At 45.3% G+C, this 25,715-nt stretch overlaps 1 protein-coding gene across 1 annotated transcript in view; it reads left to right on the forward strand.

Moving 5' to 3' along the window:
* Nucleotides 1-1,287: 1,287 nt before the first annotated feature.
* The window catches only part of wasf2 (WASP family member 2), a 35,528-nt gene continuing 11,100 nt past the window's right edge, over nt 1,288-25,715 (forward strand). The window contains exons 1-4 of the mRNA XM_078423183.1: nt 1,288-1,345; nt 15,438-15,606; nt 19,575-19,709; nt 23,961-24,114. Of these exons, the coding sequence (XP_078279309.1) occupies nt 15,474-15,606; nt 19,575-19,709; nt 23,961-24,114 (422 nt within the window). The 5' untranslated portion in view covers nt 1,288-1,345; nt 15,438-15,473. The remainder of the gene's footprint in view (nt 1,346-15,437; nt 15,607-19,574; nt 19,710-23,960; nt 24,115-25,715) is intronic.

Here is a 25,715-nt window from a genome sequence, read left to right on the forward strand (position 1 = left end):
GGCAAGATAGGCCGAAGGGCCTGTTGTGCAGCTCTACAAGCTTCATAATTCTAAACTTAAGTCACATGTGATATATAAGCACCAGCTAAAATTAACTGAGTCACTAACCTCAAAGACCCACCATAGTGTTCTTTCCCCTTTCAGTTGCACATGAAACCACAGAGGCTGACAACGCAGGTCTACTAAACTCTGCAACCTCTGGTTTTGTTGCTAACTTGGCCTGATTGTTACATTAATAAGTGATAGGAGCAGAATTAGGCCATTCGGCCCATCAAGTCGACTCCGCCATTCAATCATGGCTGATCTATCTCTCCCTCTCAACCCCATTCTCCTGCCTTCTCCCCATAACCCCTGACACCTGTACTACAGTAGTAGTTCTACTCAATAACCAAAGTCTGTAGTCTCTTTTTTGCTCTGGTTTATTTTCACTCACATGTTTAGACCGTAATGTTGTATCCATGTCGTTTTGATGTGTTTATGCTTTATTCTTAATTGTTAACTGTATGTTTGTGTTGTCATTTGTGAGCGGAGCACCAAGGCACATTCTTTGTATATGCACATACTTGGCCAATAAACTTATTCATTGAATCATTCATTCATTCATTCATTGAAACGAGCAACTCTAGTTCTTCAGTCTGAAGATGGGTCTCGACCCGAAACGTCACCCATTCTTTCTCTCCTGAGATGCTGCCTGACCTGCTGAGTTACTCCAGCATTTTGTGAAATAAATACCTTCGACCTGTAGTTCTTTCTTACACAAACCTTGAAGCCTTGTCCAGTCTGCATGTTGGACAAAGTCAAGAGGGTCTATCTTCCGTACACTGTGTTATCGGTTCGATTGTGATCATGCATTGTCTTTCCACTGACTGGTTAGCAAGCAACACAAAAGCTTTTCACTGTACCTCAGTACATGTGGCAATGGACTGGATGAACCAGGAGGGGGCGCTACGCGGGGACCCAGAGGGGAATCCCCGGCCGCTACATTGGGACCGCGCCACTCACACCACGGGGGGAACCGTCCCACCCACAGTGTAATCCATCCACGCAGCTGCCTCACCTCCCGCTTTACCCATCCGCAAACACTGTCCCCGATGTTATAGTCGATGTAATTGATAGGATTTGCCTGGATGTGGCAAATCCCCCATGGTTGAGAGTGGATGGTTTTGTCGGACCCCCCCCCCCTCCTCAGCTGGCGATGGCGGCTTCCGGGGCAGCCGTGACGTCACCGGGCGGCGGGCGGAAGTGACGGTGGAGGATGGGCGGGCGGGACAGCTAATGGGGCGGAAGTGGGCGTTGCTAGGGGGAGGCGGGACTTGTGGACGGCGATGGCGGCGACGGGCGGGCGGTGAGTGGGAGATGGAGGGATGGAGGGAGAGAGAGAGAGAGGGAGAGAGGGAGAGAGGGAGAGAGGGAGAGAGGGAGAGAGGGAGAGAGGGAGAGAGAGAGAGAGGGAGAGAGGGAGAGAGGGAGAGAGGGAGAGAGGGAGAGAGGGAGAGAGGGAGAGAGGGAGAGAGAGGGGGACAGGAGCCGCGGCCCAACTCCAGCCCCCTCAGAGTTCAGGGCGCGGCCCGTCCCCCTCATCCTAGCCCCGGGCCCAGCCCCACCCTCCTGGTTAAGTGATATCCCCCCCCCCCCCCTCACTCTCCCCCCTCACTCTCTCTCCCCTCACTCCCCCTCCCTTCCCGCACTCCCCGCACTCTCACTCCCTTCACTCTCCCTCCCCTCCCTTCCCCCACTCTCCCCCCTCACTCTCCCCCCCTCACTCTCCCCCCTCCTCTCTCCCCTCACTCCCCCCCCTCACTCTCCCCCCTCACTCTCTCTCCCCCCCTCCCTTCCCGCACTCCCCGCACTCTCCCTCCCTTCACTCTCCCTCCCCTCCCTTCCCCCACTCTCCCCTCCCTTCCCCCACTCTCCCTCCCTTCACTCTCCCTCCCTTCCCCCACTCTCCCCTCCCTTCCCCCACTCTCCCTCCCTTCACTCTCCCTCCCCTCCCTTCCCCCACTCTCCCTCCCTTCACTCTCCCTCCCTTCCCCCACTCTCCCCTCCCTTCCCCCACTCTCCCTCCCTTCACTCTCCCTCCCTTCCCCCACTCTCCCCTCCCTTCCCCCACTCTCCCTCCCTTCACTCTCCCTCCCTTCCCCCACTCTCCCCTCCCTTCCCCCACTCTCCCTCCCTTCACTCTCCCTCCCCTCCCTTCCCCCACTCTCCCTCCCTTCACTCTCCCTCCCCTCCCTTCCCCCACTCTCCCTCCCTTCACTCTCCCTCCCTTCCCCCACTCTCCCCTCCCTTCCCCCACTCTCCCTCTCTCTCATCCCCCACTCCCTTCCCCCTCCCCCACTCCCTTCCCCCTCCCCTCCCCCCTACTCTCCCCACTCCCCCTACTCTCCCCACTCCCCCTACTCCCCCCACCCACTCTCCCTTCCCCCACCCACTCTCCCCTCCCCCACTCTCCCTTCCCCCACTCTCCCTTCCCCCACCCTACCTTCCCTTCCCCCACCCTCCCTGCTCACTCTCCCCCTCCTCTCTCCCCCCTCTCCCATCCCCCCCCTCTCCCATCCCCCCCTCTCCCATCCCCCATTTTCCTCCCCACCCCTCACCCTCCACCACCCTCTCTCTCCACACCCCCCTCCAGCCCACTGCATGCTTCACCCTAATTTGCCTAACTGCCTCTCTCTCCCCTGCCCCTCATATTCTCTTCGCCGGCACCATGCTCCAATCTCCACCGCCACACCCGCCCCATGTCCTCCCCTCCGAGTTACATACCCCTCCCTCAACTCCTTCTCTGCACCCCATCCCCTCCCCACATCTTGAGCTCACAACCCAAGATCAAGACTGTGCACACAGTCCCTTGGGAACTCACTCCCCTACCATCGCAATGGGCCTCTCCCACGGCAAATCCTCCATACCCCATCCAGACCCTCAGAAACTTTCTCTTCCAGTCTCACAACTTTCGAGTCCTTGGACATGATAAAATCCTGCAAAATATCCCTCTATAAATGGGCTGCAAATGCAGGAAACTCCACTGTAGGTTCAGGACAGCTATCTATCTTTCAAACAGCATTTTAAAATAATTGGATTGTCTGGTCTTTGGTGTTGCTGCCTGAGTTCGGCAGTATTTGAAATGTCACAAAACTATTCAGCCGAAGCAGGAACATGTCCATTCAGCTGTGGTTGCTATTTAAACTCCCAGACTGAACTCAATTTGAGAAAGGGGAACTACTTTGTTCCGGATTGTGAGGGATCAAGTCATCTTGAAGGCCTGCCTTGCTGCTCTTTAAAGTTAAATCTGAGAGAATTCAAAGTAAAACAGCTTTAAACTGAGTTTATGTTTTAGCAAATGCATGACCTCATTCTAGCCTTCAATGTGTTGCCTTGAAAACTGTAAACAGCAGCTTTGTTTTAGCTTGGAATAACTGTATCCTCGTTGAAAGAGACAGAATAGTGAATGGAAGATAGACACAAAAAGCTGGAGAAAGGTCTTCAGAAGAAGGGTTTCGACCCGAATCGTCGCCCATTCCTTCTCCAGAGATGCTGCCTGTCCCGCTGTGTTACTCCAGCTTTTTGTGTCTATCTTCGGTTTAAACCAGCATCTGCAGTTCCTTCCTACGCGGAATAGTGAAAGGCTTGGATAGAGTGGATGTGGAGAGGATGTTTCCACTAGGGAATCCAGGACTAGAAGTCATAGCCTTGGAATTAAAGGATGTTCTTTTAGGAAGGAGATGAGGAGAAATTTCTTTAGTCAGAGGGTGGTGAATCGGTGGAATTCTTTGCCACAGAAAGCTGTGAAGGCCAAGTCAGTGGATATTTTTAAGACAGTGATAGATAGATTCTTGATTAGTACAGATGGCAGAGGTTATTTGCGAGAAGGCAGGGGAATGGGGTTAGGAGGGAGAGATAGATCGGTCATGATTGAATGGTGGAATAGACTTGTTGGGCTGAATGGCCTACTTCCTTCTGACCTTATGCATCCTCATTTAAAAAATCGAATTGGGAATCTACTGTTTTGCTGCAAGGTTGGATCGTGAGTTTTGTGAATTGACTGCATAGACAGGCCAATACCTGTGTCATATTTGGGTGTGTTCGTGGCAATCTACAAGCATGTTGCTCTTGTGATAACAAGCTGACAGCATACCTTTACGTGACTGGAGCTAGAAATTAGAGAGTTTTTTACAGGTCAGTCATTAAGTTTAACTTGTCCAATCTACATCTTGGACAAACAGAAAAGAGGGTGAGAATCTAAAAAGGACTGCGGGTCGGTCGGGGACGAGCTGTCTGTCCGTGGGCGTGGGGAAGAGAGTGGAAGTTTTGTTGCCTCCATCACAGTGAGGGGGTGTTTGGAGTCACTGTGATGGATGTTTGTGTTGGGGTCATGTGTCTTGTGTTCTTTTTCTTTTTTGTGTGACTGCTATGTAGTTTCGTTCGGTACCTTGGTACCGAATGACAAATAAAGCTCTGTTGAACTGTTGAATATACTTTAGTTGCAAAATGGTGAAACCTTTGGTCAGTGAACCAATTGTGTGCTGTTCTCTGGTTAATGAGTTCCCACAGCGAGTGATATTTTGCTTCAGAGATGTTATAAATTGTTGAGAAATGAGTCAAGGTGGTGGCAGAAAGCTGGATGTCTCCAAGTTCTAATAGAAAATGATGAAAATGTTACGGAGATCCTGACTGTTCAGCAGCTGCTAATCCAACATCAATGGAGTTAAATGTGCATGCTCTGTATCTTTGGGGGTTGTGTATACGGGTCTGTGGGTGTGTGTGAGTCTGAGTGTGTGTGTGTGTGTGTGTGCGCGCGCATGGGCATCTTGCATGTACGAGCAGCTGTTTTGCCAGTGTTTGGGAGAGTGTGTAAATGTGTAGTACAGCACTAGAATGTGATGTGTGAAATGTGCCCAGGCAGTCTGTATCTGGTTAGATCTGAGCAAACAGAACGGCGAACGACTGAGGTATGTTTTAGTGAATTTAACATTTTTAAACATTTTATTCTATTTATTTTCTTCAAATGTAGACACAAAGAACTACAGATGTTTGTTTACCAAAAAGACACTTCAGATACTCCAGCACTCTGAAACGTCACCTATCCATGTTCTCCACAGATGCTGCCTGGCCCGCTGAGTTACTCCAGCACTCTGTGAAACGTCACTTATCCATGTTCTGCACAGATGCTGCCTGACCCGCTGAGTTACTCCAGCACTCTGTGAAACGTCACCTATCCATGTTCTCCACAGATGTTGCCTGACCCGCTGAGTTACTCCAGCACTCTGTGAAATGCCATCTATCCACATTCTCCAGAGATGCTGCCTGACCCGCTGAGTTACTCCAGCATTTTGTGTCCACCTTTGATTTAAACCAGCATCTGCAGTATTGTTCCTACACTGTGCTTCACCCAATGCGACCTTGTCTACTTGGCCATCAGAGAGATACCAGTCATCGTAGATGCCAGGGCAGTGAGTTAGATTGTTCGTCCTTCAGGTGAGACAGTTTAATGGCATGACTCAGTGGCTTAAATGCTTGTAGATTCAAATTGACCACAAATAATTGAATGCAGAAACCAAGCCAAGGAAACACTGAGTGCTGTACTATTGCCAACGCTTACTTAAGAGGTAGAGTGAAATCTATCCTCTATTAGATACAGAAGGTTCCATGGTACCATTTGAAGAGTTCCGCCCTGTCAACTGCCTGTCTAATACTTGTCTCCCAATCTTCATGGAGAAATAAAATCATTAGTCTTTACACTAGAGAAGGGTGCTGGACCGAAAACATCCTCTACCCATTCCATCCACGATTCCAGCATCTGCAGTTCCTTGTGTCAGCATTGTGATCCTGGTTCCTTCTGCTATCACTTTGCTGCAGAATTTCCTGTGTACAAATTGAAATTAATATTTATTGGATGTAAACTGATTACCTGTCCATCTCCAGCACCACCACAGGTATCCATGCCAACTACATGTCTCCTTGGGTTGCGTGAGACTTCCTTAGTTACTAGGCCCTAAACTAAAAAGCCAGCTTGATCTGGCACAGAATTATGTCAAAGTTCCATTTCCCCTTTAGCCAGTATGATACCACATCTCACAGTTGGGGGAAGATCACTTTGGTCACCGATTTAATTGCTACTATTTATTTAAGAATCGCTTCCACTTTCATCAATCTCACTTCAACAGCAAGTAAAAAATTAAAAACCTGGAGCTAAGACAGGTCAGGGCATCCCAGTGGCCCAGCTAGTCCCTCACAACTCCAGCGACCTGGGTTCAATCCTGCCCTCCAGTGCTCCCTGCCTGGAGTTTTGCTGGTGCTATTTACATGAAGTACAGTCTGATAGAATGTATAAGAAGAAACTGCAGATGCTGGTTTACACTGAAGATAGACACAAAATGCTGGAGTAACTCAGCGGGACAGGCAGCATCTCTAGAGAGAAGGAACGGATGACGGTTCGACCCAAAACGTCACTTATTCCCTTTATCCGGAGATGCTGCCTGTCCCGCTGAGTTACTCCAGCATTTTGTGTCATCTTCGGTTTAATAGAATGCACTGTATTAATAGTCGAGTTGTGAAAACCTCATTGTCCTTGGTTGGAACTGTGTACAGCTCTTACAGCATTGTTTACAGTGCAAAACCTTGGTGCATAATTTATTCTAAAATGTTATTAACCCAAAGGATTGTGAAGGAGGCAGAAACACAGGGCAGCACAAAGGCGCAGCGGTAGACTTGCTGCCTTACAGCACCAGAGACTCTAGTTTGATCCTGGCTATGGGCGCTGTCTGTATAGAGTTTGTACGTTCTCCCTGTGACCTCATGGGTTTTCTCTGGGTGCTAGTTTCCTCCCTCACTCCCAAAACGTACACGTTTGTAGATTCAGTGACTTTGGTAAAATTGTAAATTGTCCCGTACTGATCAAGAATCTATCTCTGTCTTAAAAATATCCATTGGCGGATGGATATCTGTGGCAATCCATCTGTGGCAATGAATTCCACAGGTTCACGGAATATTTTCTGCAACATGTTGGTTTGCTTGTCGTCCTCCACAGAATATTCTGGCTTGCTCGGTGATGTGCCTGAGCAAAAGATCACTGTGTGGTTGACATAGTGAAGCATGGTGTACAGGAGTGGAGTTTAAACACTGCAGATGGGTGGGGCAAACACAAACTGACTGCACTCGCCTAACAGGAAGTAGAATTTCTGGTTCAGATCAGTGAAGTGTGTGGGGGAGGGTAGCAGTACTCTTCCTCATCTCTGTGTGTAGGTTAGAAAGGACATAGAGGTCTTTACTTCATTGCTAGAGGTTTGTGTCAAACTACAATGCACAAGGCAGGTTTTGAAACCGGAATGTGTTCATCCAGAATTCGGGTGACCTAAAATCTTAGCAATTAAGTCAGAGTATCTCCCCCTTTGCTCTATCTCACTTACTTGAGTTTGGCTTGATTGCATGTTTAGTATTTGATCTGCTTGCAAAAACAAAGCTTTTCACTTCATTATGTGACAATAATAAGCCTTAACCCAAACTAAAACTTCAAAATCATTTAGATGCTTTTAGTTTCAAAGCTTTGGCACTTTATAATTCTGGCTAGGGATTAGAAACTCTTCAGAACTCTATAATGAGTTGCACAGCAAATGTAGGAACTGGGCTTCTTCAAACTGACGAAGGGTGTCGACCCAAAACCTCACCCATTCCTTCTCTCCAGAAATGCTGCCAGTCCCGCTGAGTTACTCCAGCATTTTGTGTCTACCTTCGATTTAAACCAGCATCTGCAGTTTTTTCCTACAAATGTAGGAACTGGCTGTCATTGAGGGAACTTCATTTTAGCAGCACATAGGAAGTAGCAGCAGTGCATCGTGTGGCCAGGGAGCAACCACTGAGTTTTTTTTGTCACCTTAGTTGAAATGTCGCAAGCTCAGTTCTTTGCAATTCCAGTTATTTGGCTTCTGTTTTAAATTAGGTTTTTGTTTTCAAAAGAGTCCTTCGATTTTGCAGAGTCATGCCTTCCACAAACAAGCACAGCCAATTAAACATTGATTGCCTGTAAATGGCTTCAATGCTGCATGCTGATTTTATTGTAAATCTTTAAGATTGCACAATGTTAATTGTATTTGGTTCTGAAGAAGGGTCCTGACCCGAAAATGTCGCCTATTCATGTTCTCCAGAGATGCAGCCTGGCCTGCTGAGTTACCCAGCACTTTGTGTCCTTTGGTGTAAACCAGCTTCTTGTTTCTACAAAATGTCCAAGCACATGGGCATGAGAGAGGAGTCGCATGTAATCCAAGCAGGGTAATGCTGAAGGTTTATGTCATTTTGGACCATTTGTATTGAGTAGCTGAAGGTCCATGATGGTCGGGTCACTTTGTCTGTTACCCGACTGAAGCAAAATTACAGGATAGTTAGGTACAAAATATACTCTCAAAATATAAAGAAACTAGGAACTGCTGATGGTGATTTTCAAAAAAGACACAAAGTGCTGGAGTAAGTCTACGGGTCGGGCAGCATCTCCATCTATATTTCTTCCTCTTGCTTCATGTTTCTCAACTCTTCAGTCCTTTTGTCTTGCATCATCTGCCTTTCCATCTCTGCCTTTTGTCCAACCATCTGATACCAGGTTTTGCCCTCCCAGCATTCTTTACCCTCGCCCTGTTATAATCAGTCTAAAAAAGGGTCGCAACCTAAAATGTCAACTACCCATGTTCTCCAGAGATGCTGCTTGACCCGCTGAGTTACTCCAGCACTTTGTCTCTTTTTTCTCTTAAAAATAATATTTGGGGTGCAGCGATGTGGATTGTTGAGAAAAGGAAAGGTTAAGAAGTAATAGTCAAATGTGCTGTGCTTCATGGAAGAAAAGCAGTTTGTCTTGTGCTTGTTGCTATTTAATGCCGCCTTTGCTTTGTATAAAACCATGTTAAGTAAAAGTGGTTCAGCTGATCTTCCAACGCCTTGCATAAAATTCACCCTTTTAGCATTTAAAGCATTCAGAACGGACTAGGCACTGATGGATAAGCAGTCATACACACTTCTGTTTTCACATTGACTTTTGGCAGTTAATCTGTTCCATCTTTGATCTTATCACAGAGCTTTCCTTTTCTCTTCCCCACTGGTCTCTGTTTATAATTTTTATCTCTAGCTTTTTGAAAGATAGATATGAACATCAGAGTTCTTATTTCTGAACTGTGCCCACGATGCCCGAGTGGGGATGAACCCTCCAGTGTGTCCACTCTTGAGTGTAGTTGCGACATTCTGCATGTTTAGTCATGTAAATACTGCGTGGAGTGGCGCAGCTGTAAATGAGCTGCCTCACAGCGCCATAGATCCAGGTTCAAGCCTGACTATTGATGCTGTCTGTATGGACTTCATACGTGACCAGGTGGGATTGCTTCAGTTTCCTCCCACGCTCCAAAGGTATTTGCAGGTTAATTGGCTTCGGTCTTTTCTCGCCTCCAGCACCTCAACCCCCCACCTCCTACTTTCAGTCTGAAGAAGGGTCCCAACCTGAAATATCACCAATCCTTTTCTCCAGAGATGCTGCCTGACCTGCTGAGTTACTCAAGCACTTTTCGTCTATCCTTGGTGTAAACCAGCATCTGCAGTCCGTTGTTTCTGCTGTTGTTGTGACCACCCTACCTGAAACTACCCATCTACACTCCTCTCTGACTCCAGTATATTCAGTGTGTCTAACTACTTTTCTGACAAGAGGTCCACACCACTCCATAACTGCAATAAATGCCCACTTAATGACACGAGTCATCGAAAGCACACAAGACTGATAAAAAAGCAATTAATAAAAGTAGAGAGGGAGGAAACTATTTCTACCGTGTGTAGGAATGAACCAATGTCGGACGTCTGAATCTAATATTGTGGAGCATGTTCATCTGTATGAGAGTCCATATGTTGGATATTTGTAATTCGGTGATGGTCTAGTTAATATTCATCCCCCAATCAGTATACTAAAAAATAGACCTACCCAATATTGTATTGCTGCTATGGGAGCTTGCTGTGGGAAGCACAAAACCAAAGATACTAGAGGAACAAGATAGACCACTCGACCCTAAAAACCGTAGCATGTCATGACGCCATTTTAGTGGGCAGAAACTTGCAGAAACATTTTAAAAGAAAAATAACAAAAATCTGTGAATTGATAGATGAGATATATTCTGCATTTTAATGGCATCATCACACATACTGTTCCCCAAAACACTGATTACACTGCGAGAGGCAGAGCGAACGGCGGGTTTTGCCTACTACGATGGCTCCTTTGCGTACTACACTTCAGTGTAGGCGATTTCAATGGAGTGGTCCTTCTTGTTCCTCTAGGATCTTTGCACAAAACTGCTCATAATAATCCAAATGCGGTCTGACAGGGCCTTATAAAGCCTCAGCATTACATCCTTGCTTTTGTATTGCAGCCCTCTCGAAATAAGTTGGCTAAAGTCGGAGAATTTAATATAAGTTGAGAAGGCCGAAACGTGCCCAGACAGATGTATTGTCTTTGTTCCTCAAGCTAGTGTTGGTCCTTCGTTTCACAATGCAGGAAGCTACAGACAACAGGTCAGAGTGGGAATAGAATGGAGGATTCTAGTGGTAGGCAACTGCAAACTCAGGATCATTTCTATTATCTGAATGCAGGGACTCTTTAACGTGATTTACTGAAAGTAAGCATGCGGTTACAGCAGGCAGTGAAGAAAGCTAATGGCATGTTGGCCTTCATAACAAGAGGAGTTGAGTATAGGAGCAAAGAGGTCCTTCTGCAGTTGTATAGGGCCCTAGTGAGACCACACCTGGAGTATTGTGTGCAGTTTTGATCTCCAAATTTGAGGAAGGACATTCTTGCTATTGAGGGAGTGCAGCGTAGGTTCACGAGGTTAATTCCAGGGATGGCGGGACTGTCATATGTTGAAAGAATGGAGCGACTGGGCTTGTATACACTGAAATTTAGACGGATGAGAGGGGATCTTATTGAAACATATGATTATTAAGGGATTGGACACGCTAGAGGCAGGAAACATGTTCCTGATGTTGGGGGAGTCCAGAACCAGGGCCAAAGTTTAAGAATAAGGCGGAGGTCATTTAGAACGGAGATGAGGAAGAACTTTTTCACCCAGAGAGTTGTGAATCTGTGGAATTCTCTGCCTCAGAATGCAGTGGAGCCCAATTCTCTGGATGCTTTCAAGAGAGAGTTAGATAGAGCTCTTAAAGATAGTGGAGTCAAGGGGTATGGGGAGAAGGCAGGAACGGGGTACTGATTGAGAATGATCAGCCATGATCACATTGAATGGCGGTGCTGGCGCGAAGGGCCGAATGGCCTACTCCTGCACCTATTGTCTATTATTGTGATTGCAGAACTTTCTGGGTGTTTCCAGCACTTTGTTTTTGTAGTAGATTTCCAGTAGCTGTAGTTTTTTAATTTCATCAATTAAAGGGCTGGGTTGCTTCCTGTGTAGGAAGGAACTGCAGATTACTGAAGATAGTAACAAATGCTGGAGTAACTCAGCGGGTCAGACAGTGTCTTGGAGAAAAGAAATGGGTGACTTTTTGGATCGGCACCCTTCCTCAGACAGGAAGACTAGGTTGCTTCCTGGTCTGAAGAAGGGTCCTGACCCAAAGTATCATCTGTCCATTCCATCCAGAGATGCTGCCTGATCTGCTGAGTTCCTCCAGCACTTTGTTTCTTGTTCTTATTTCCTGGAATTATTGATATGTTTGAAGCTGCTGAGAAAATTAATGCTTATTGCGTTCCTAAGGCCCTATGAATTAAAAATAATTGCCTCAAATGATGTTGACAGAAGCTCCAAGACCTGATTTAAGTGATGCACTTGATATGAATGTAATGTACCCACAAAGGTAAACAGCTATTAGCAAGGGAACCAGCACAAGACAAGTTCAGGCCAGACCAATGGATACTTGATAGACACAAAATGCTGGAGTAACTCAGCAGGCCAGGCAGCATCTCGGGAGAGAAGGAACGGGTGACGTTTCGGGTCGAGACCCTTCTTCAGACTGATGTCAGGGGAGGGGACGCCACCCATTCCTTCTCTGACCTGCTGAGTTACTCCAGCATTTTGTGTCTACCTTTGATTTTAATAGACCAAAATGGAATACCTGGAGAGAAGGAATGGGTGACGTTTTGGGTTGAGACCTTTCTTCAGAGTGTGAAGAAAGGTCTCGACCCGAAACATCACCCATTCCTTCTCTCCAGAGATGCTGCCTGTCCTGCATCAGTATCTATCTTCAGTACAAATCAGCATCTGCAGTTCCTTCCTACACAAAATGAACCTATTTAACTTCTAGTGATGGCTTAAGTTCATTTTGTTACATACGTTTAATTTGAAGTAACCAAAATAAATCTTAAAACAATTTGTGTGCAGAGTTAATATTTAAACTTGTATTATTTGCTTTTTAGTCATTTTATGAATATTCAAAGGTAATGTGTTGTTACAATATTCAGTAGGGTCATAGAGTGATACAGTGTGGAAACAGGTCCTTCAGCCCAACTTGCCCACTCCGGCCAGCATGTCCCATCTACATTAGTCCCACCTGCCTGCGTTTGTCCCATATCCCTCCAGTCCTGTCGTATCCATGCACCTAGCTAAATGTTTTCTTAAACATTGCGATAGTACCTGCCTTACCTACCACCTCGGGCAGCTTGGTCCCTACACCTACCATCCTTTGCGTGAGGTATAGCTTTTGGAATGATGTGTTGGTGGCATGTGGCCTGAAATGTGGACTATTTTCCATGTATATTCTAACTGATAAAATAATTCTTTTTAAAATGGAGAACAGTTTGATGAATAGTCCGGGGCAGATTGCCACGTGCAGGAGAGTGATAGGGTATCTCCTTTTACAGAAGTTGAATTGTTGTCGGCATATGTTGGGACAAATGCGATTTTTAATTCATGTTTATCTCACAAACTTTGACTGCCTGTGCAAATTTGTTACAGCTGTTTCCACACTAGGCTTCAGGAAGAACTGCAATGCTTCCGATAGGAAGTCCCTGTTCATTGAATGGAACAGTTTTGACAATGTGGGCTCATAGTCTGAATGTTTCTGAGCAGCATCAGTATGTTAGACACCTTGCTGAAATGCGTTGGGTCAGTAGTCCGTTCATATCTATTGTCTGTTTCTACTGCAGGCCCTTCCTAGGTTACAACAGGGTCCTGTTCCTGAGGGTTGTTGGTAACCAAAACAGTTCGCAAGTCAGAAATGGCCAATACAATTACATTTTCCAAAATTGGCCAACCGAGGACAATATACTGTTAAATCCAGGCATTAAACTGAGTTCCAACTCGGCCGAATTCAGCAAATCAATCTCGCTGCACTACCAAACGCACGATTGTGTGTGCAAGCTGTAGTTAGGTTGGGCGTTGTTAACTGGTGGGGATCTGTACATAGAAACAAAGTTCACAGGATTGGCACTTGTACCATTGAACTCACTAACACAGAGTTTAACAGAGTTTAACTCTTGTGTATCATCATATCATATCATATCATATATATACAGCGCGGAAACAGGCCTTTTCGGCCCACCAAGTCCGCGCCGCCCAGCGATCCCCGCACATTAACACTATCCTACACACACTAGGGACAATTTTTTACATTTACCCAGTCAAATTAACCTACATACCCAGCTCCAGCTCCAGTATGCCAGCTCCAGTATAATTATTGCTAGTCCTACCAGATCCTTAATATGATTGTCAGATAATTTCATTCACCTTAATGTTTTTGGAAAATCCAATTTTCTCAATCAATCCGTGATCCTTTTTAAAGACTATTTTAAAGAATTTTGGGTAGCACGGTGGCGCAGCGGTAGAGTTACTGCCTCACAGCGCCAGAGACCTGGGTTAGATCCTGACTATGGGTGCTGTCTGTACGGAGTTTGTACGTTCTCACTCTGACCGCATGAGTTTTTTCTGTGTGCTCTGGTTTCCTCCCACATTTCAAAGACGCACAGGCAAATTTGTAAAATTGTTCATAGTGTGTCAGGTAATGTACACTTATGGGGATCACTGAACGGCGCGGGCTCGGTGGGACAAAGAGTCTGTTTCCACGCTGTATCTCTAAAGTCTAAAGTCATCTTAAAATAGGAATTTTCCTGACAAATGCCTCCTACAGAAATTCTTGTGCAAATGCTGTGGTATGTAGCCATCCTCATTGGAGAATAATCTCAGCTATTTACATAGCAACAGTTTGCTGTCATCTGTATCTCATTTCGAAGGCATGCATTAGAAGAGTTTTCGAGTTGATACCTTGAAGTGGCTTTCATGTTTTGCATTTGTACAATATATGTACATAATTGATTAATTTCTGCATTCGTCCGGAAGAACTGTAATTCTATTGAAAGCTTTAGCTTCCGGTCCATGATTGCAGGTGTAAAATTATAAAACTTGAGTTTTTAAGACTTGTTATTCACTCAGATTTTGGATGTTGGTCCTGGTACATTGGAGGACATTTCAGCTCAAATGTAAGCAATCAGGCAGCACTTGTGTTAAATAAAACCTTGAACAGTGCCCAGTGTAGTGGGCTGAGATTTGCCAGCCTCTCCGGCATCGATGTGTGATGCGGATTGTACGGGTGGGGCCCCTGCAGCACTTGAATTCTTGGAGATCTTGTGGCACGTTCCAGCCATTCATTGTAACGGTGGTACAGCATTCTGATGTAGCAACGGTTGGCCATTGGCATGAAGCAAGCCATTCTCATCCCATCCCATGTTTGGTGAGCATGCATTGAGATTTGGTAAGGAGATTGCAGTTGTAATAATAGAGATTGTTTGAACAGCCTAATTTGCTGACATTATTGGCTTGGTAGAGAATTCTTCGTTCCAGCTTCTGATCAAAACCGCTTAATTTACAAATTTAAATGTTGCTATAGTACCCGCCGTGACCAGCTCCTCTGGCAGTTAATTCTAAAAACCCACCAGCTTCTTTGTGGAAAAAGTTGCTCCTCACGTTTCTATATCTGTGGAGAAATCTTTCCCATCTCACCTTAAACCCTTGTCCTCTGGTTCTTGATTTACGCAGGGTAAAAGACTGCATCTACATCAGCCTTGTGAGCTCAGAAATAACACTTTGAATCTGAAGTGTGCGCATGTGCGGGACTCTCGGGCAGGGTAAGCCTGTGGAATCAGCGATCATTTCCAGACGCTTTGAAGATGTGTATTACAGAAATGAGTTGCTTAAAGCTTAAATAAAGTTTAAGTAAATTGGAATTCTCATTTGCCTCACAACAGAATCTATAATGGAAATGTGGTTTTTCAGAACTATTATTTTGTGGGATGCATTTAGAACGAGCCTAATTGTAGAGTAATGTTGAATATAGAAGTTTAAATTTGTCTTTTAGCAGAAGGAAGATCGTTGGAATAATTCTGTCCCAAAACAAATCAGGATTCCGGCGATTGTAATCTGTGATTTTAAACTATGTCGTACTTGAAATATTCAGCTATTATATATTTTTTGCATTTCCAGATCTCTATCTTGAACGGTGCCTGAACTTGGACGACAATGCCTTTAGTGACGAGGAACATTGAACCGAGACACTTGTGTCGCCAGCCTCTGCCCAGCAGCGTCTTGAGTGAATTAGAGTGTGTGACAAACAGCACACTTTCAAATGTCATCAGGCAGCTCGGCAGCTTGAGTAAGTCATTGCCTGCAGAACATGACAGAGAGCATGTTTCTTTGGTAAAATAAAATCTTCTTTTTCATAGAAACATAGAAAGTAAGTGCAGGAGTAGGCCATTCGGCCCTTCGAGCCTGCACCGCCATTCAATATGATCATGGCTGATCATCCAACTCAGTATCCTGTACCTGCCTTCTCTCCATACCCTCTGATCCCTTTAGCCACAAGGGCCACATCTAACTCCCTCTTAAATATAGCCAATGAACTGGCCTCAACTACCTTCTGTGGCAGAGAATTCCACAGATTCACCACTCTCTGTGTGAAAACAAAGTTCTCATCTCGGTCCTAAAAGACTTCCCCCTTATCCTTAAACTGTGACCCCTTGTTCTGGACTTCCCCAACATTGGGAACAATCTTCCTGCATCTAGCCTGTCCAACCCCTTAAGAATTTTGTAAGTTTCTATAAGATCCCCATTTCTTCTAAAATCTTTATTCGAATAAATTATCTCGTATTCCCTTAAGTCTTAAATCAAGTTCATTCCGCCTTCTTAAAAAAACGCACCTTCACTGTCTTCAACAATGAGAAGACTTAAATAGAGTCTAAAGTTTAAATACCTCGTGTGTTGGAAGGAACTGCAGGTGCTGGACACAAAAAAGCTGGAGTAACTCAGCAGATCAGGCAGCATCTCTGGAGGAAAGGAATAGGTGATGTTTTGGGTTGAGACCCTTCTTCAGACTGAGAGTCAGTGGAAAGAGAAACAAGATATAGATGGTGATATAGAGAGATATAGAACAAATGAATGAAAGATGTGTGAAAAAGTAACGATGATCAAGGAAACGGTCCATTGTTGGCACAAACAGCTGGAGTAACTCAGCGGGTCAGAAAGGGAATAGTTGGCATTTCGGGTTGAGACCTTTGATCTGCAGTTCCTTCCTACATAGTCCATTGTTGGCTGTGGGCTAAGTTTCAAGAGAGAGTTAGATATAGCTCTTAGGGCTAACGGAATCAAGGGGTATGGGGAGAAAGCAGGAACGAGGTACTGATTCTGGATGATCACCCATGATCATATTGATTGGCGGTGCTGGCTCGAAGGGCCGAATGGCCTCCTCCTGCACCTATTGTCTATGTTTTCATGTGATAACAAGTTCTACCTCGTATTTATTCATCTGCCCAGGACGTCGTAATGTATATGGCCCGTTTCATTCTTTCACTGCTAACAACTTGTGGTTTCTCTTTTACTGACTGAGCGTGCCCCATTTGCTTTGGCTCTTGTGTCAGCTTACTCAATATAGTTTCAAGTGGCGTCATGTGAGAAGGGGAAGTGTGTCCTCAGGAAAGCTGCAATGTTGTTTTATGATCTAGATTGAAGGAACAGTTTAGGACGGGGAGTGTCGTCAGCGTTAGCTTTCTGACTCAAACGGAAGAAAATTGATCTATTGATCTCAAGTCTTGTGTCAGTAAATTAATCCAGGAAATGTTGAGCTATTTGCATCTTTATATTAAAGTATGTTGTACTTTAAAAATGTTTATGGATGTAAGTCATACAATGTGGAAACAGGCCCTTCAGCCCAACTTTCCCATACCGACCAACATGTCCCAGCTACACTAGTCCCACCTGCCTGCATCTGGCCCATGTCCCTCTAAACCTGTCCTTTCCATGTACCTTTTTGTATGTTTCTTAAACATTGGGATAGTCCGTGCCTCAACTACCTCCTCCGGCAGCTCGTTCCATACACCCACCACCATATGTGTGAAAAGGCTACCCCTCAGGTTCCTCTTAAATCTTTTCCCCCCCTCACCTTAAACCTCTGGTTCTCCATTCCCCTTATTGTAAGAGACTTTGGGTCTACCCGATCAATTCCTCATGATTTTGTAGTTTATTTAGGACAAATATTTTGTATTATATGTGTACGGTTTTACATTTTGTACCAGGTTAGGACTTCCAGAGTCAACGGTGGGACAATGGGACCTAATAGTCCAAGTAATGTACTCGCTGTAATTTAGAAGATTGAGGGGGGATCTTATAGAAACTTACAAAATTCTTAAGGGGTTGGACAGGCTAGATGCAGGAAGATTGTTCCCGATGTTGGGGAAGTCCAGAACAAGGGGTCACAGTTTAAGGATAAGGGGGAAGTCTTTTAGGACCGAGATGAGAAAGTTTTTTTTCACACAGAGAGTGGTGAATCTGTGGAATTCTCTGCCACAGAAGATAGTTGAGGCCAGTTCATTGGCTATATTTAAGAGGGAGTTAGATGTGGCCCTTGTGACTAAAGGGATCAGGGGGTATGGAGAGAAGGCAGGTACGGGATACTGAGTTGGATGATCAGCCATGATCATATTGAATGGCGGTGCAGGCTCGAAGGGCCGAATGGCCTACTCCTGCTCCTATTTTCTATGTTTCTATGTCATAGATTCCTGAAAATGGCATCACAGGCAGCCAGGGTGATGTAGAAAGTGTTTGATACATTGGTCTTCATCAGTCAGGGCACTGAGTATAGGAATTGGGATGTTGTGTTGCATTTGGTGACAATGCCCGGAGTATTGTGCGCAGCTTTGATCACCCTGCTGTTTGATAGATGCTGTTAAACTGTAAGGAGTGCAGAGAGGATTTATGAGAATGCTGCTGTGAATCCTGGGCCTGAGTTGTACGGAGAGATTGAGCACTCTAGGACTTTATTCCTTAGAACATCGGAGACTGAGGGGTGACCTTAAAGATGCATAAAATCATGATGGGCAGAGATAAATTGAATGCACAAATATTTTCCCCTGGGAAGGGAATCAAAAACTAAAGGGCATAAGGTTTAAGGGGAGAGGGGAAAGATTTAATAGGAACCTAAGGGGCAACCTGCAGGGAGGTGGGTATATGGAACGAACTGCCAGAGGAGGTTTTTGTGGCCGGTACAATAACAACATTTAAAAGACATTTGGACAGGAACATGGAAGGTCGACACAAAATGCTGGTGTACCTCAGCGGGTCAGGCAGCATCTCGGGAGAGAAGGAGGGGTCCCGTCCCCTCCACCGACATGAATCTGAAGAAGGGTCTCGACCCGAAACGTCACCCATTCCTTCTCCCCCGAGATGCTGCCTGACCCGCTGAGTTACTCCAGTATTTTGTGTCTACCTTCGATTTTAACCAGCATCTGCAGTTTTTTTTCCTGGACAGGAACATGGATAGGAAAGATTTAGAAGGATATATGGGCCAAACGCGGGCAAATTGTACTACCATCATGGCTGATGTTGCCGGGCTGTTTCTATGCTGTGTTACTCTTGACTGTATGAATATGTTTGACTGTAAGGGCAATAAAGTATCTGGAGAGCTGCAATCCTGACATCTTGCGCTGAGCCTTTAATAATAATAATAATAATGCATTACATTTATATAGCGCTTTTCTAACACTCAAAGACGCTTTACAAGGTTTACTAAAACATAAAAGAAAATAAATAGATAAATGAGGTCAGTGATTGAAGGCAGTGTGAACAGATGAGACTTCAGTGATGTTTTGAATGTGGTGAGTGAGGAGGAGTCTCTGACGGTTTGGGGTAGTGAGTTCCAGAGGGTGGGAGCAGCGATGGAGAAAGCCCTGTCCCCCCAGGATCTGAGTTTGGTCCGGATGGGGGGGGACAGGAGGTTAGCAGCAGCAGAGCGGAGGGTACGGGTGGGAGTGTGTCTGTGGAGGAGGTCAGTCAGGTAGGATGGGGCCAGGTTATGGAGGGCTTTGTAAGTCATGAGGAGGATTTTGTACTGGATTCTCTGGGGGATGGGGAGCCAGTGGAGCTTGTAAAGGACGGGGGTGATATGGTCACGGATCGGGGAGTGGGTGAGTAGACGGGCAGCGGAGTTCTGGATGTGTTGGAGTTTGTTCATGATTTTTGAGGGTGAACCATAGAGGAGGCTGTTGCAGTAGTCCAGACGGGAGGTGATGAAGGCGTGGATGAGGGTTTGACAAATCTTGACTACTAATCTGTCATCTTTAATACTTACAGGTAAATATGCCGAAGACATTTTTGGCGAGCTGTTTCGGGAAGCGGTCAGCTTTGCTAGCAGAGTAAACAGTCTCGGAGAACGGATCGACCGGTTGCAAATTAAAGTAACGCAGCTGGATCCCAAAGTAGAAGATGGTAAGGATTGTTTCTCCCCAACAATGATGACATTAACATCGCCTAGCCTTTCTCAAACTTGTCCTTGTTTAACAACAGTTCTTATACAAAAGGATCTTTTGTAAGGTTAGCTATGCCTTAAAATGCTCAAACTCTTGTCTTGCGGTGAACCAGGAAATGCTCAAACCTCCCTTTATTTTTAATTCCCCCCTCCCCTATTTAAAATTTGATAACTATTTATGTAGCCATTGTAACTGAGCACTTGACAGCATTTGCTGTTTTGTTAAGAAGTAATTTAGCTGTTTGGCATGCAAGAAACGTTCAAAAACCTGACTTTTCTGTAATTTTAAGTCCGTATATGGTGCAGATTACACATGCTGAAGAATTATTCTCCAAAGATCTATAATATCTGTGTCAAGATGGAAATTCTTCCCTTCTGCACCCCAAACCAATAACCTATCATGCACTAATCGTATAGTGCAGAATCTCTCCCTGTTTTACTTATAAGCACATATTCATATTGGCCATGCTTACTTAATTAAGAAAAAACCACACAATGTGTTCTCGTCAAATATTTACACAAAACAATTAGTCCTCGATCCCTGCCAATCCCAACCAAGGAACAGCACCACCTGGCCACAGGTGTGACTGGAAGACCTGGCAGTCCCTCACTGGGCTTCGTACAGGGATGGGCCGATGCAAGACCAATATGAACAAATGGGGCTCTGCAGATGCTGGCAGACGCAGAATGTGAATGTGGAACATCTGCACAACCCATGCCACACCTACCAAGATGCCCACTTCTTGGTGAGCAATGCTGCTTGGAAGATCCAGCGGGGGTAAATGAGAAAGCTGCCCACTGTCCAAGAGCCTGGCCCAACATTTGAAACATAGATGATGGTCACGAAAGAAGAAGTCCTCATCTTAGCCAGGAGTATTTTTGTAATCCCATCCATGCACAAGGTCTATGGGACCTGTAAACTAGCCTTTACTGTTCCCAACTAGTATTTGTTACAATTGGTGCATTTTAATGCTTGCTGGAGGAAGGTTAGTTAATGGTTGCTGATGAGCAAAGTCCACAGGTACCAAATGACCATTCTCGGGTTAAGAACAGTTAAAATTAGATTGAATAAATAACAAAATGGTGTCTGGTTGGTTGCAACATAGCTGATGGAGCAATGCTGCCCCGTTCCTTGGATTTGCTGCTAGGTTTCATTGAAATAGTTCGGAGAAAAACTGCAGATGCTGGTTTAAATCAAAGGTAGACATAAAATGCTGGAGTAACTCAGCGGGTCAGGCAGCATCTCGGGAGAGAAGGAATGCGTGAAAAAGAAGGGTCTCGACCTGAAACGTCACGCATTCCTTCTCTCCAGAGATGCTGCCTGACCCGCTGAGTTACTCCAGCACTCTTGTGAAACGTCACCTATCCATGTTCTCCAGAGATGCTGCCTGACCCGCTGAGTTACTCCAGCACTTTGTGAAACGTCACCTATCCATTTTTCTCCAGAGATGCTGCCTGACCCGCTGAGTTACTCCAGCACTTTGTGAAACGTCACCTATCCATGTTCTCCACAGATGCTGCCTGAGTTACACCAGCATTTTGTGTCTACTTTCATTGGAATGGTGTTGGGTTGTAGGCGGCACAGAGCTGGGGCTGAAAATTGGTTTGACCGGGATTTCACCTTTTGTCAGGATGGCACAATTCAGCAGTGGGTGGTGGGACACGTGGAACGATCTGCCAGAGGAGGTAGTTGAGGCACGTACTATAACAACATTTAAAAGACATTTAGACAGGTACATGGATAGGAAAGGTTTTGGAGGGATATGGACCATGCAGGTGGGACTGGCTTAGATGGGGCATCGAGACTGCACGGACGAGTTGGGTCAACGGGCCTGTTTTTTATGCGGTATTATTCTGTCTCAATATGTGTTTGGTCTTCTGCATATAAAGAATGTAGACTTTACTTTAGAGATATACTGCAGAAACAGGCCCTTCGGCCCACCGAGTACACACCAACCAGTGATCACTCCGTATACTAGCATTATCCTACACACTAGAGACAATTTACAGAAGCTAATTAACCTATGAACCTGTACGTCTTTGGCGTGTGGGAGGAAACGGAGCACCCAGGGAAAACCCACGCGGTCACGGGGAGAACGTGCAAACTCCGTACAGGCAGCACCCGTAGTCAGGATCGAACCTGGCGCTGTGGGGCAGCAACTCTACCCCTGCACCACTGAGCCGCCCAAATGTAGTAATGAGGTTTACCCGAAGGAACAGGTACAAGTCTGGTCAACATTGCCTATGTTTGTATCCTTAATGTAGCAAAATATACTTTTGCTTCATAAAGTGTGTCAGTGTTTAACAAGTCCCGCCCCCTCCCTTGACACCCCCCTCCCCTGACATCAGTCTGAAGAAGGGTCTCGACCAGAAACGTCACCCATTCCTTCTCTCCAGAAATGCTGCCTGACCCGCTGAGTTACTCCAGCATTTTGTATCTACCGCCTGTATTTGTTTGAAGTGAGTGACTAGGAATCTATGAGCAGGGATTCAATGGGGGGGGGGGGGGGGGTATTTTTTTTAGAAGCTCAAGTTGTAAAAAAACTCCTCATCTTCCAAACTGCAGCACTTTGTGCAGGTAAAACAGGTTCACAAGCTTAATCCCCGGGATGGCGGGACTGTCATATGAGGAAAGATTGGAAAGACTAGGCTTGTATTCACTGGAGTTTAGAAGGATGAGAGGGGACCTTATAGAGACATATAAAATTATAAAAGGACTGGACAAGCTAGATGCAGGAAAAATGTTCCCAATGTTGGGGCAGTCCAGAACCAGGGCCCACAGTCTAAGAATAAAGGGGAGGCCATTTGAAACTGAGGTGAGAAGAAACTTTTTCACCCAGAGAGTTGTGAATTTGTGGAATTCTCTGCCACAGAGGGTAGTGGAGGCTAATTCACTGGATGAATTTAAAAGAGAGTTTAGGCAGAGCTCTAGGGGCTAATGGAATCAAGGGATATGGGGAGAAGGCAAGCACGGGTTACTGATTGTGGATGATCAGCCATGATCACAATGAATGGTGGTGCTGGCTCGAAGGGCCAAATGGCCTCTTCCTGCAGCTGTTTTCTATGTTTAGACCAACTTTGAACATCTACCAATTTAGTGAAGCTGAGTCATGAAAGAGCCCGCAGTGCTACTGAAGTCTCAATCAATTTAAGCTGACACCAGGCAACAGAGAGAGAAAACTTGTGTGTTGCAGCTGTGTATGACATGGAGTTCAGGAACAAGCTTTAATACTTCTCCAGTCTTTATCATTTTACTTCAATGTAGACTGTAAGGACTTCCTCAAACACATGAGATAGCGATCAGAATTTCACCACCTCGCATAAAATGCTTCAATTGGGAAAAGTAAGTGTGTGGTTATTGAGTGAGAAAAAGAGCAGGATTTTAGCAGAATACTGGCTTAGCATGTGCATGTAGAAGGGTTATTTGATTATTTGGGCGGCACAGTGGTGGAGCTGCTGCCTTACAGCGTCAGAGACCCAGATTCTATCCTGACTGCGGGTGCTGTCTTTACGAAGTTTATACATTCTCCCTGATGCCGCATGGGTTTTCTCCGGGTGCTCCGGTTTCCTCCCACGTTCCAAAGGCGTGCAGGTTTATGGGTGGTAGACATAGTCTACTCTCTCCCGAGTTACTCCAGAATTTTGTGTCTACGTCTCTGACTACACCTATCTTTGTCACCCCCCCCCCCCCCCCCCAACATCAGTCTGAAGAAGGGTCTTGACCCGAAACGTCACCCGTTCCTTCTCTCCCGAGATGCTGCCTGTCCCGCTGAGTTATTCCAGCATTTTGTGTCTACCTTTGATTTAAACCAGCATCTGCATTTTATCTCCTACACAGGTTTATGGGTGAATTGGTTTCTGTAAATTGTCCCCAGAGTGTAGGGTAGAGCTAGTGTGCAGGCGACTTGCTGGCACACTGCTTGGCGTGGACTTGCTTGTGTTTCCATGCTCTATCTCTAAACTGCTTTTGGAAGATAATCCCTTGCTAACAGAGTCAAGGGATATGGGGAGAAAGCAGGAACGGGGTACTGATTTTGGATGGTCGGCCATGACCATATTGAATGGCAGTGCTGGCTGGAAGGGCTGAATGGCCTACTCCTGCACCTATTGTCTAATGTTTGTCATAGAGCGGAACCATACAGAATTTTAATGGATGATGCTTCTGAAAGTTAACTGATACAGTTGACTTTTTAACCTTGCTCTGTTTTCAGTTTCACTGCAAACTATTAACCTGAGGAAAGCCTTCAAGAGCTCCACAAATCAGGACCAGCAATTGTTCTGCCGACCATCGCTGCCAATTCCCATTGGTGACACGTATAATACTTGTGATAAGCCGCCGCCTCTTGCAATTCTAACCCCGTACAGGTACGAGAAGCTAAATAAATAAGATTGAATTATTGAAATGTCGCTAACTATAATGGTTTCTGGAAGTACAGGTGATCCTCAGCTTCCGATGGGGTTCCGTTCCGAGAAACCCATCGGAAACCGAAAGTATTGTAAGTCGAAATGCATTGTAACACGCGCGATCACGTGGCCAGAAGCGACCGGTGGCTCGTAACGGCTCACTCCCGTTAGCACCATCGCATGTCGAACTATGACATGTCAAACTATCACTTGTAACCGTAGAAGGATGTAATTTTGTTTCTGTACAATAATTTCAATCTTTAATTATTGCAGCTGATAGCCTGATTATTTTGGGCAGAGAGAGGGAAATATTTACTGCAGGCTTGTGCCCAGAGGTGTAATGCCCAGTACTGATTTGATACATATCAGTTTGATGGTAAAGTCTGGTGAACTTTTGTGTAACTTTGTCAGTGCCAAAACATGGCGATGCTTGTGCACTCCCCAGGTGAGTTTATTTTGTTATAAAATAGGGGTTGGAAAGGCTAGATGCGGGAAGATTGTTCCCGATGTTGGGGAAGTCCAGAACAAGGGGTCACAGTTTAAGGATAAGGGGAGAGTCTTTTAGGACCGAGATGAGAAAACATTTCTTCACACAGAGAGTGGTGAGTCTGTGGAATTCTCTGCCACAGAAGGTAGTTGAGGCCAGTTCATTGGCTATATTTAAGAGGGAGTTAGATGTGGCCCTTGTGGCTAAAGGGATCAGGGGGTATGGAGAGAAGGCAGGTACAGGTTACTGAGCTAGATGATCAGCCATGATCATATTGAATGGCGGTGCGTACAGGCTCGAAGGGCCGAATGGCCTACTCCTGCACCTATTTTCTATGTTTCTAAAACAAAGTGTTCCCTGTTCTAGGGTACATGTGACAATAAAGTATCATTGAATTGAATTGTAAAGCTGGAATATCATGAGAATATATATATCCAAACTATTAAATTGCCTGCATGATGCCATCAATACATTATTCAGAAAATTGAGTTTCTTGGTTCCAGGAATAATTGATTCCTGGCTGTCGACTGCATCCTCCACAATGGTAATGTGTGTGTTTACCACCCACTCACAGACTTTCACCTTTTTGTCAGCTGTTCTGTTTGTGCTTTCTGACAAAAGCACTTTGTTTACAACTGTTTTATTCCCTGGTGTAATGGATCACGATGTTCCCGAAACGGTAATTAAATCAAAGTTCAGAGTTGCATCAATTTACTTGCTTCCATTAGTCTTGCAGTGACTTTTGAGCTTAAAAAACATACGACCCAATCTCAGATGGCCAGTCCAAGTATACAGTTGTTTCAGGAGTACCTTGTGTTTTGTGTGTGTTTAATTCATTAAATATCGTGCTTGTTTTTTTGATACCAAAACTTGATTTACACATTTGTATTTTTGGACTAACGTGCATAGACCTATACCTGGCAGCTTAGTCGTGTGGATCTTTAAATTGCGTGCTTTTCGAATTAAGCCCTGCTTTTCAAGCACGTAACCCGCACGTAACCCGCACGTAAAATACAAGGTGCCTGGTTGTGCATTGGATCTTGATTGGAGCCCATTTCCCATACTTTCGAATCCC

This window comes from Rhinoraja longicauda, chromosome 27, assembly GCF_053455715.1.
Source record: "Rhinoraja longicauda isolate Sanriku21f chromosome 27, sRhiLon1.1, whole genome shotgun sequence".
NCBI lineage: Eukaryota > Metazoa > Chordata > Chondrichthyes > Rajiformes > Arhynchobatidae > Rhinoraja > Rhinoraja longicauda.